The sequence below is a fragment of the Suricata suricatta genome, chromosome 13 (genome assembly GCF_006229205.1).
Source record: "Suricata suricatta isolate VVHF042 chromosome 13, meerkat_22Aug2017_6uvM2_HiC, whole genome shotgun sequence".
In the NCBI taxonomy this organism is placed as follows: Eukaryota; Metazoa; Chordata; class Mammalia; order Carnivora; family Herpestidae; genus Suricata; species Suricata suricatta.
In genome coordinates this window covers 1,221,983-1,233,180 of record NC_043712.1, presented here as the reverse complement: position 1 = coordinate 1,233,180, position 11,198 = coordinate 1,221,983, and the positions used below count along the sequence as shown (strand labels likewise).

Here is an 11,198-nt window from a genome sequence, read left to right as displayed (position 1 = left end):
GCCGCCGAGCGGGAGTTCTGAGCCGCGGCCGCGGCGTCCCTGAGGCGGAGGGTCCCGGAGAAGGGCCTCCTCGCCGAGAAAGCCACTTTCTAACTATTCGTGTGAAGCAGCCCCGTGTAGTTGGCTCGTTGGGATGCTGGATTTTGGACGGCGTGCTCGCGGGCTGTGCCTCCGTAAACTCCTCCGCGCAGGCCGCCTGGGACCCCTGGCTCCCGCTGCACTTGGCCCCGCGCGGCGTTCCCGTCGTCGGATCCCACGGAGTCCGTCCCACGTCGCGCGTGTGGAGCGGCCGCTCCGAGGCCGGGCTTACCGTTACTGTAGTAGCTGCGCGCGAAGATACTTTTGAGTCGCTTGGGAGCGTGTCCTGTGACCCAGCGACATTCCGGTGGCCAGAGCGAGCCCCCTTCTGGAACGATCTTGGCCTCACATCCAGCGTTTCCGCCATCCAGAAGCCCACGGGGGCAGCAGGCTAGCGGGCTGGGGCTCTGAGCGCTCGGGCCACCCGGGCCAGGCACTGCTGCTTGTCTGCGTGTCGAGTCGTGCGTTTATTGGAAAAATAAAATGTTTTTTTTTTAAGTTTACTAACTTTTGAGAGACTGAGAGAGACAGTGTGAGCAGAGGAAGGTCAGAGAGTGTGTGAAATAGGCTCCAGGCTCTGAGCTGTCAGCACAGAGCCCGACGAGGGGCTCGAGCCCACGAACCGTGAGATCATGACCTGAGCCGAAGCCAGATGCTTAACTGATTGAGCCCCCCAGGCGCCCTGAGTTGTGTACATTAAAAAAAAAACAGGGGCGCCTGGGTGGCTCAGTCTGTTAGGTCTCCGGCTCGGCTCAGGTCAGATCTCACGTTCGTGGGTTCGAGCCCTGCGTCGGGCTCTGTGCTGACAGCCAGCTCGGAGCCTGGAGCCTGCTTCCAGTTCTGTGTCTCCTTCTCTCTCTGCCCCTCCCCCTCTCATGCTCTGTCTCTCTCAGTATCAAAAGTAAATAAAACATTAAAAAAAATTAAAAAAAAAAAAACTCCCAGACTTGGGGCACCTGGGTGGCTCTCCCCCGCTTGCTCGTGCTCGCTCTCTCTCGCTCGCTCTCTCTCTCTCTCTCTCTCTCTCTCTCAAAAATAAATAAACGGGCATCTGGGTGGCTCCATCGGTTAAGCGTCCGGCTTCGGGTCAGGTTATGACCTCACAGTTTGTGGGTTCAAGCCCCGCGTCGGGCTCTGTGCTGACGGTTTGGAGCCTGGAGCTGCTTCGGATTCTGTGTCTCCCTCTCTCTCTGACCCTCCCCTCCTCACACTGCCTCTCTCTCAAAAATAAATAAAAATCATTTAAAATAAATAAACATTAAACAAAAAACCTCCCAGACTTGGGCCCCGCCCCGTCCACTCAGGACAGGAGCTGGGTCTGGGTTCACACGCCCTGGGCCAGGCTCTCTGGGCCCAGAGCAAACCTCTGGGTCAGTGGAATAATTGGACATGGATTGTCAGTTCAGAACTGCGTGGACATGGCCCGCCACCTGCCGAGTCAGGCAGGGAGAAGTCGGTGGGTAAATCGGGACGGCGTTTCGCTCAGGTGGCTAACTTACACAGCTATCGTAACGTTACTTTATGAAGGGGAACAGGAAGCGAGGACTGTTGGACTGAGCTGCAGATGCTTGCTGATGAACTTCAGGAGCTCTTGGGGTTCATCAGGCAGCCAATTTGAATCCGATGCTAATTATCATGTTCCTGATATTTATTGTTCCGGTCGGGACTGAGGTGCGTCGTGAGGGATTTTTCTGGCACTCTCCTACTTTGAATTGAGATTTTATTCCATGCCGCAGCCTCCCAGGTGTGGAGGAGCTGCATAAATTACGGGACTCAGCGCTGAGTCGTCGGAACGGATTCCCACCTCCACGCCCCCAGTTCTGTAGGCAGGACGCGCTGCCCCCGGAGCCAGTCAGGACGCGTCGGCTAGAAAGGAGAGTCGGCTAGAAAGGAGAGCGCTCCGGCTGTGTGCTGGACCGTCGCCGGGGAAACCAGTCTGAGTGTCAGTCACACTGCCGCCAGGCCCTCTGTTCCTCCTTCCGCATCCTCCCCCCTGGGTGCTCAGGCTGGTGCTCCGGCTCAGGTGGTTTCCCGTCCTCCTCCAGGGGGACCCTGTAGCTTCTCCCGCCACCTGCGCCGCCCCCATGGTGCTCCTGGGATCTTAACTCTTAGACCCACTGATCTGGGGAGGAACCTGGGGACCCAGGCCGGGCGGGCTGTGGCCGCGCTGCAGAGCAGGTGCTCGGGGACCACGTGAGGATTGTTTTGGAAAATTGTGTCTCATGGACTGTATCCTGAGCCGGTCAGATCAGCTAGCCTGCACATCTCAGAATTAGAAGACACACACCCAGCAGTTCTGGGAGCAGAGCCAGAGTCGGATTCAAGGCAGGTGGGGGGAGGGTGGCGCCTCCTTTGCCCCCTTGCCCGCCATGTGAGCGCGACAGCCCCCCTGAAGCCCGTGCGTACCTTCTCCTGCTGGACCTCAGTGCCCCCCCACCCAGTGCCGCGTTCTGGGATGCCTGGGCCGCAGGCCAGCGACTCATAACCGTGTGCCAGCCAGCCCCCTTTGGCCATCCAGGGCCCGTGTGGTGGTCGGTGGTGAGCGTGCCCGAGGGCAGAGTGGAGGCTGGTGGCTGTCCTCTCGGGGGCTTGCAGGCTTCGGCGGTCAGGCCCGCTTCCAGCTGTCCGCGGACTCGCCTTCTCTCCACCGGCTCCCAGCCCCTTCCCTGCATCTGGAAGAAAGAAACAGTGCTCAAGTCATACTTAAATTCTTAGGTTTTCAGGAATGAGTGGACCTGCTATTTTCATTTTAAAATGACTCTCCAGAGGCACCCGGGGGACTCAGTCGGTTAAGCGTCTGGCTTCGGCTCAGGTCATGATCTCATGGTTCGTGAGTTCGAGCCCCGTGTCTCCCTCTCCGTCTGCTCCTCCCTCATTTATGCTCTGTTTCTCTCTGCCTCAATAACAGATCAACATAAAACATTAAAAAAAAAAACAAAATGACTCTCCAGATCCTTCCAGACGAAGGAAGCAACTCGGGCAGCACTGATTGCTGGCGGGTATTTCGTGTCAGGCCAGGAACCTATTTCAGGAGTGCCTGGTGGGTGGGTGGGTGGACAGCTTGCTGCCCTAGGGGGTCAGATGTGGCGTTTTGTGTGGCCTCCGCCGTCGATGGGAATTCTTTGACTTCGTCTGTGTAGGCTTTTTGGCCAGTACCTTCCTGCCGTGGTTTGGGGTCAGGTCCAATTGCAATTACGATTTACTTATTTTCTGGCTTGAAATGTGTCATTCTTCCCCCAGTGTGCTCACGGGAGCTTAGAAGACCCCAAAAGTGTGGCCCACCACAAATTACTACACGCTGCCTCAGAGAGGGTGCTGAGCGACGCCAGGACGATCTTGGAAGAGAACATCCAAGACCAAGGTAGGGGCCCCACAGGGCACCTGCGGGACTGGGGACCCCGAGAGAAAGGGCACCCTCGGCGACCACGTCCGTGTCCCGGGCTGGGGCCGCGTGCAGAAGCTGGGTGCGCCGGGGCCCTTTCAGCCTCCGCTTGGTAACACCGAGCTCGCGCTGTGGGCCGTCGGTGAAAGCAGCACAGACCGCAACGGAGCAGCCGCGTCCGCCGGGGGCCCGGCCGCGAGCCTCAGGTTTGGTTCCGCTTCCGAGCAAACCCGGCGGCTGCGCGGCCGGACGGCAGGGTGGCGGTGGCGCTCTCCAGTGTCCTGGGGGGACCCCCCTGCCGTAGACACACCCGTCCCGCTGCCCGGACCTCTGTGTCTGGGGGCTGGAGGCGTGCGGGGAGCCTTGGTCTTCTGTGTGACATTCAGGGGGTGGTTTTCATTCTGCGCTGCTCTGAAATAGCCTGTTCTGGAGGCGCTGTGTACAGACCTCCAGGGAGCGCGGGGCTCAGGCCCGGGACCAAGCCCCCACCCCTGCCCCCCGGCGCTGGGTGTTCGGCCCCAGGTTCGCGGCTGGCATGGAGCCCGTCGAAGCGAGGACGTGTTGCGAGGTTTCCAGCAGCCCGTGGCAGGGTCGGCAGGGCCGTGCTGTGCGGGACCCCAGCTGCAGCTTGGGCCGCACCCCGAGAGAGCCCCGCCGCTCTGTCCTGGGTCCTCCGGCCCCCGGTGCCATTTCCCGGAGAAGAGAGGCCATCGGCCCGACAGGCGCGTGTTCTTTCCAGATGTCCTGCTGCTGATACAGAAGCGGGCCCCGAGTCCGCTGCCCAGGATGGCCGACGTGTCCGCCGAGGAGAAGGTGAGTCTCCGCCTGCACCTGCCGTCTTTGTCGGCCAGCAGCCTGTGGCCCGAGACGCAGACACGTTCTGGATGCTGGCCGCTCGCGGGCCCAGCGTGTCCCGCCGCCCCAGGGCTTCTCTGTCGCAGCCCAGGCTCTCCTGGTTGCTGGCAGCGGGGCTGGCGCTCTGGCTTCTGGGCTGCCCGGCGGGTCCTGCACCCACATTGTGGGCAAGGGGTGGCGGGCTCACGCTTGGGCCCCTGTCCCGGGAGTGCAGGCTGGTGCTCGGGAAGTTCCCAGAGGGGCCACATCTGTGCCCAGGTGGAAAACACTACTATTTTATTTATTTACTTACTTATATCTTTGAGAGACAGAAGGAGACAGCAGGAACTGGGGAGGGTCAGAGAGAGAGGGAGACACAGAATCCGAAGCAGCTCCAGGCTCTGAGCTGTCAGCACAGAGTCTGACGTGGGGCTCGAACCCACAAACTATGAGATCATGACCTGATCCGAGCCGGACGTTCAACCGACTGAGCCCCCCAGGTGCACCACCATGGCGGGTTTCAAGCGGCCGCCACACTCGTTTCACGGTTTTCCCTCACGCGTCCTGGGGAGAGGTTCTTATTCTTGCTCCGGAGTGCTGGGGAGGGCGTTCACCCCGGAGGAGCAGGCCCAGGCCGGCCTCCGTGGGCGGGGGCCTCCGAGCAGGGGGCTATCTCAGGGTCCCCTCTGGGACGGGCGGGGCTTATCTGCGGCCGCACCTGCCCTGGCGCTGGCGGGGAGATGGGCGGCCGAGCCGGGCCCGCAGCTCTCTGGTCACGGTGCGGGCGCCTGGCGACCGGGGTGGACGGCGGGGTTCCCGCCGCCATGGCGGCTCTGGGTGAGTTGCGGCCCGCTGTGGACCTCATGTGGCAGTCACCTTGTCCCCGCACATATTTGCAAAATGAAACATTGTAAGATGTTAATGCTCGTTTTTGTGAATTATTACTAATTTTAAGTGACATAACATGCATTTATGAAGGCAAATAACGCAGCCGTCTCTTAATAAAGATCAGTGTCTTCCTTTCACCTGAGTCACATGCCCTAAAGGCAACTTCTTTTTAAAAAAAATTTTTTTAATGTTTATTTATTTTTGAGAGAGTAAAGGCGATCTCTTTAGCTCATTCCGCTCTTCCTTTGGTGATTCTCACCCTGATTGCTAAACAGCACTTGCTATTTGTTATTTCTTAGAATCTCAATTTTAGGTTCTTTGGCTCCTGGGGGTTTGGCGTGTGAGCTCAGCACCGCTGGTGTCCACGCCGGCTGAGGATTTCAGGGCTTCCGTCCGGATCGGTGTGAGCGTGTCCTTCTCTGATCGGAGCAGAGGGGACTGAGGTTGTCCTTTCTCATGTGCAGCTTTCTTCCGCCTGGAGCCCATGTTGCCTCCTCCTTCTGTTTTCTTTCTGTAACTTTTTTAGTTTATTTGTTTTTGAGAGAGGGAGAGAGAGACAGAGCACGAGTGGGGGAGGGGCAGGGAGAGAGGGAGACACGGAATTGGAAGCAGCTCCAGGCTCTGAGCGGTCAGCACAGAGCCCGACGCGGGGCTTGAACCCACGAGCTGGGAGGTGGTGCCCTGAGCCAGAGTTGGACCCTAGGCCCCCCAGGCGCCCCTCCTTTTGCTTTCTACAGGGTTATTGCCAAGTTTTTTCCAAGTCTTTGCGGGGTTTGATAAGTCCCTCTGAAACAGTGTCCCATGCACGAGGCCATCTGCCAGCCCCCAGGGTCCTGGGAAGGCGCCCCCAGCTCCCTCCAGCCACATCCCTCTGCCTCAGTGGCTTCTAGGCGCCCCCCCCCCACCCATGTAGGAGTTTCTGAACCTGAACCTTGCATACCTGTACGCGCCCTGCCGCCACCTGCCTCGTGCCCACGGACAGCACGCGGCCCACGGGGCTGCAGCCAGGGGTCTGGGTGGGCTCAGCTGGGCCCTGCCTTAGGCTCTTGGGTCCAAATCAAGGTGCAGCTGGTGTGTGTTCCTCCTCAGAGGATCTGGGGAGGGGTCTGCTTTGGGACATTCCGGTGGGTGGTGGCTCCTACCGCTGACAGGCCGAGTGAGTCCGTTTTCCTGCTCGGTCAGCCTGGCTGTCCCACTCCTTCCTTGCCACACGGTCTCCTGCATCTTCAGAGCCAGTGACAGAATTTCTCATGCGTTGAATCTCCCTCTGACCAGAAAGAACACTGTCCTTTTTAAGGGTTTACTTGATTAGGTCAGGCCCACCAAAGGGGGGTCATTTCCTTTACTTAAAGTTGGCTGTGCCACAGCGTGACGTCCCCCCACGAGGAAATCCACGCTGCACACAGGCCCTGAGATTGTGCAGGCGCAGTTCCCGGGAGGGGTTCTTCGGGCCAGATTCTGCCTGCAGGATCCAGTATCTTATAGTTGACTTGTCTGGAGAGCCTCACTTCCCTTAGCATCTGGGGAGGGAAGGGGGTCTTGGGGGCTGCCCTTCAGCGCTCCGCGGCTTGTGAGCACCGGCTGTGTGCGTGCCGATGAACGTGCCGGGCCCCGTCTCCAGGTGTCCACGCAGCCGGCAGGGGCTGCTCAGCCCTCACTTGTCCACTCTGCCCCCCCCCCCCCCCCCCCCCCCCCCCCCCCCGCGCCTTCTAGCGTCTCCGCAGGCTTCTGGCGGCTTTGAAAGTTCACGACTTGCATTGATGCAGATCTCCGCCCCCCAGCTGCCTGGCATGTAGGGTCGGATACTCATGGCTTCTTGTTCCAGAAATTTTCCTGGGTTGTTTTTGGAGAATGCCCTCCCCTGTGTTCCCTTCCCTCTAACTGCTGTGGCCCGTTTATCCAGGGGTGATACCTTCTGTTTCCCAGTGGAGTCCCCTCCTCTGACGGTGGCGGGCCCCGTCTCTGCGAGCATCTCTGCTGTGAAATCCTCTACCTCCCGTCCTGCCCTTCACGCCTCCTTGCCTTCCCTGTTCTCACTTTGGTCTCTGTCTTTTGTGTTGGAGGCTTTCCTCACCCCCTGGCCCTCCTCGGCTGCCATCACTATATGCGCCGGGGGGCTTACTGGCTACTCTCTGTGCCCACGGTCGTGCCTGCTGCCGGGCTTCCCTGTGGGGCAAACTTGGCCCTGTTCCGTCCCTCCCCACAGCGGCGTGTCTCCTGCGGGAGGGTCCTCGAAGCCCAGTAGCGCAGAGCTGGGCCTCATCAGGGGTTAGGATGGTGCCTCCTTTTCCTGGGGCTGAGTGCAGGCTCCCCGGCTCGGGGGCTCCCCAAGTCTGCCCCTCCAGCGTGGTGCTGGCCACGCGGCTGGTCGGGAGCACTGTTCTGGCCTCCGGCCGCTCACTCCCAACCTGGGCGTTCCCCTCGGGCTCTGGCGTCAGCCTGGCCTTGTTTCTGGCTGGACCCCTGCCCCACACGCTCCGCGGACGCCGCCTGTTAGCCGTCCTGGAAGAAGTCTCCACCTCTTCCGTTCTCTGCCTCGGGAGTCGCTGCCGTCCAGTATGGGTGCGCTGCCGCGTTGGGGGCCCCCCGGCACAGCCACTGCTCACGTGAGAGCCCGTCCCTGTCTTCTCTCCGGCCCTGGCACTCTCTGGCTGCGACAGGCAGAGACTGTGTCAGGGAGCATCATGTCTTTTGTCCCCGAGGGCGCACACAGAACCCACCGAGGCCAGCCCAGCCCCACCCCGGGGCCGGGGCTCCCTCCCTGCTGGAGCCCGTGTGACCAGCTGGCGTGGTCGTGCCTTTTCTTGCTCTCATATTCATTTCAGACTTTTTTTCTTTGTTACTTTTTTTTTTTTTAGTGTTTACTTGTTTTTTAGAGAGAGAACACACGCATGCGTGAGGGAGGGGCAGAGAGAGAGAGACAGGATCCCAAGCAGGCCCCACAGTCAGTGAAGAGCCCGACGTGGGACTCGAACTCACAAACTGTGAGATCATGATGGGCTGAAATCAAGCGTCGGAGGCTTAGCAGGCTGAGCCCCTGGGCGCCCTATTCGTTTCAGATTCATCTCTGATTGCTCTCTCTGTAGAAAAAACAAGAGGAGAAAGCCCCAGACAGAGACGCTATTTTCCAGGCCACCGCTGCCCTGCCCTCCTACAACATGGACCGGGCCGAGGTCCAGACCAACGTCCGAGACGTGAGTGCTCACCGGGGCCGCGCTCGGGGTAGTGGGGGAAGGGTGGACGGGAGCTCTGTGTGCATTTTTGCAACTTCTCCGTAAACCTTAGATTATTTCAAAATAAAAAGTTTAAGACGACGTTGGGAGGCAGGACCGGTACAGAGAAAACACTAGAGTTCTGCCCTGAGTTTGGCAGAAATTCAGAGAAATCGGGGCTCTGAGTAACTTGGGATTGCAAGTTCTGAGCTAGGAAAGCAGAGTGTGTCTGGCATCCCATGGAGAGGTCCAGGATGCAGGGTGCGCCTGCGCCGTGCAGCCCGGGACAGCGTGGCCACCGCGGCCGAGAGCCCGCCACAGCCCTGCTCCCCTCGGCAGAGCGCGCCCCGTCCGGCAGGGCGTCGGCTCCCAGGCGCCTCCCCCGACCCGCACGCAGTTTGCCCCGTCTGAGGCCTGTCGTGGGAGCGAGCGGTGGCGGCCCCTGTGTCGCCTGCGGGACCGCGGGTCCATCCGTAGGCGGTTCTGGTTGCATTCACAGCAGCCTTCTTCCCCGTGAGAGCCCGAGACCTGTGCGGAGCCCGTGCGGTCAGGCTGCGCCTCTCCACCTAACGCGCCCGGAGCTCGCTGCGCTGGCCCAGGGGCGGGGCTGTGTCGCCTTCTGCGCCCGCGAGGCCCCTGCTGCCTGCGTCGAGGTCTGTGTTCTGGAAACACCGGCAGCGTAGTTGGGACTCAGATGCGAAGTCTCGGGGCCCAGGAGCGAGGCTGCCACCAGGGCGGGTCTCGGGCACCTGGGGCGGTGAGAGCCTTTTCCTCCTTTCCCTGCAGTTCCAGACAGAGCTGCGGAAGATCCTGGTGTCTCTCATCGAGGTGGCACAGAAGCTGTTGGCGCTGAACCCGGATGCCGTTGAGCTGTTTAAGAAGGCGAACGGTACGAGCAGGCCCTGGGTGGACCGTGACCTGAGCTCGGGCCCTGCCCTTTGTCCCACAGCGCCGTTCGCACTGGCCACAGCCCGGGGGTCGGATGGGGACACTGGGAGTGCTTGCCGGTTGACCCGGGACTCCTGTCCACACGGGTGCCGGCCGAGGCGTGGATTTGCTGAGGGTCAGGGGGAGCCCAGCCCCTCGCGCTGGCCTGGCCCTCACGGGTCGCCCTGTTTCTCGGCTGCAGCGATGCTGGACGAGGAGGAGGACGGGAGGGTAGACGAGGCAGCCCTGCGGCAGCTCACGGAGATGGGCTTCCCGGAGAGCAGGGCCACCAAGGCGCTGCGGCTGAACCGGTAGGCGCCGCCGCTGGGGGGTCCCCCGGGTGCTGTCCTCCAGCCCAAACTCTTTGATTGAACCGTTTCTAATAGGTGTGAGTTTTAAAGAAGCTGCACACACATCCCCGGGTGACCTGGTGGCGCATCTCCAATGTCCCGGGACAGCGGGAGACAGCCTCCCTTGCTGGGGACGGGGCGGGCTGGCGGGTATGCGGCGGCCCACAGCTGGGTCCTCTTGGCCTCCTGCACTGGCCCCGCCGTAGCCGCTTGCCTCTGCGTCTGCACTCCGCGCTGAAGCGAGCCACTTGTACACCAGAGGACAGTCGGGGACCTAGGCTCTCCCGTGCTCTCTGTGCGCGCGTGCCCCTTGCCTAGTAAATGGGTCTCCGTGTTCTGGCCGGGGTCTTTGGGGGGAGTTCGGGGCAAGGGCCAGGGCCTCTCCCAGGGGGTCCCCAGGTCCTGCTAGAGAAGGCGTGAACGTCAGAGAGCCGTCCCTGGGTGTGTGGAGGAGGCCTGGGCTGGTGGGAAGAGTCTCTGGTCCCCTTTCAGCATGTCGGTGCCTCAGGCCATGGAGTGGCTGATCGAGCACGCGGAAGACCCGACCATCGACTCGCCCCTCCCGGGCCAGGCCTCTCCCGGAGGGGCCGAGGCGGCCCCTGACGCTGCCTCTGAGGCGGCCGGCCCGAGCACGCAGGACGAGGAGCCCCCGGATGAGCTGACGGAGATCTTCAAGAAGATCCGGCGGCGAAGGGAGTTCCGGGCAGACGCTCGGGTACGTGGCCCGGGCCTGGGCGCCGCCGGCGGGGCTGCCGTTTCTCCACGGGGCCTGCGAGCTAGACCCGGGTGAGGACTGCCCTTCGGTTGTCCTCACGTGGGTCCAAGCGGCTGTCTTTCCTCCGGGTAATAGGCTGACACACTTGTCCTGTGCAGACTCGAACAGGGCCCTGTCCACGTTCCCGCTGTGAGGGGCCAGTGAGCTGCGGGCCGGGCGGGGACGCTGCCCAGAGGTGGCACGGTGTGGGGGGGGTGCCGTCAGGCTCTGACCTGCTAACCGGGGTGTCTGCAGGGGGGCCGGGGCCGGGGCCGCCTCGGGCTGTGCTCTACAGCTGCCACCCGCGTCTGGCGTGTGGCTGCGCGTCGCTGCCCCCTCGCCCCGCCTGCTCCTGTGGCTCCCTGCTCTCCCCCGCCCCGTCTCACCAGCCTCAGGCTCTCCTCTTGCGTGAGTTCTGTGCTTACCTTTCAGATTATAGACCCGTTAGCACGAGGTGTCGGGGCTCGGGGTCCACGCGTTCCTGACTCTGCCTGGGGTGCCGTGTTGTCAGTGCGGGGCCCGTGGGGTCCATGTTGTCGGTGCAGGGGGCCTGTGGGTGCCGTGTTGTCACTATGGGGGCCCGTGGGTGCCGTGTCGTCGGTGCAGGGCCCTGGGTGCTGTGTTGTCACTATGGGGGGCCCCTGGGTGCCGTGTTGTCGGTGCGGGGGCCCATGGGGTGCCGTGTTGTCACTATGGGGGGCCCATGGGGTGCTGTGTTGTCGGTGCGGAGGCCCGTGGGGTGCCATGTTGTCACTATGGGGGGGTCCATGGGT

The 11,198-nt window shown here is 61.7% G+C and overlaps 1 protein-coding gene across 1 annotated transcript in view; it reads left to right on the top strand.

The window, feature by feature from the left end:
• Positions 1 to 3,306: 3,306 nt before the first annotated feature.
• The window catches only part of UBAC1 (UBA domain containing 1), a gene marked incomplete at its 5' end in the record, with an annotated part of 13,790 nt that continues 5,898 nt past the window's right edge, over positions 3,307 to 11,198 (top strand). The window contains 6 exons of the mRNA XM_029920501.1: positions 3,307 to 3,439; positions 4,200 to 4,273; positions 8,269 to 8,376; positions 9,181 to 9,283; positions 9,524 to 9,632; positions 10,164 to 10,386. Coding sequence (XP_029776361.1) covers positions 3,307 to 3,439; positions 4,200 to 4,273; positions 8,269 to 8,376; positions 9,181 to 9,283; positions 9,524 to 9,632; positions 10,164 to 10,386 — 750 coding nt within the window. The remainder of the gene's footprint in view (positions 3,440 to 4,199; positions 4,274 to 8,268; positions 8,377 to 9,180; positions 9,284 to 9,523; positions 9,633 to 10,163; positions 10,387 to 11,198) is intronic.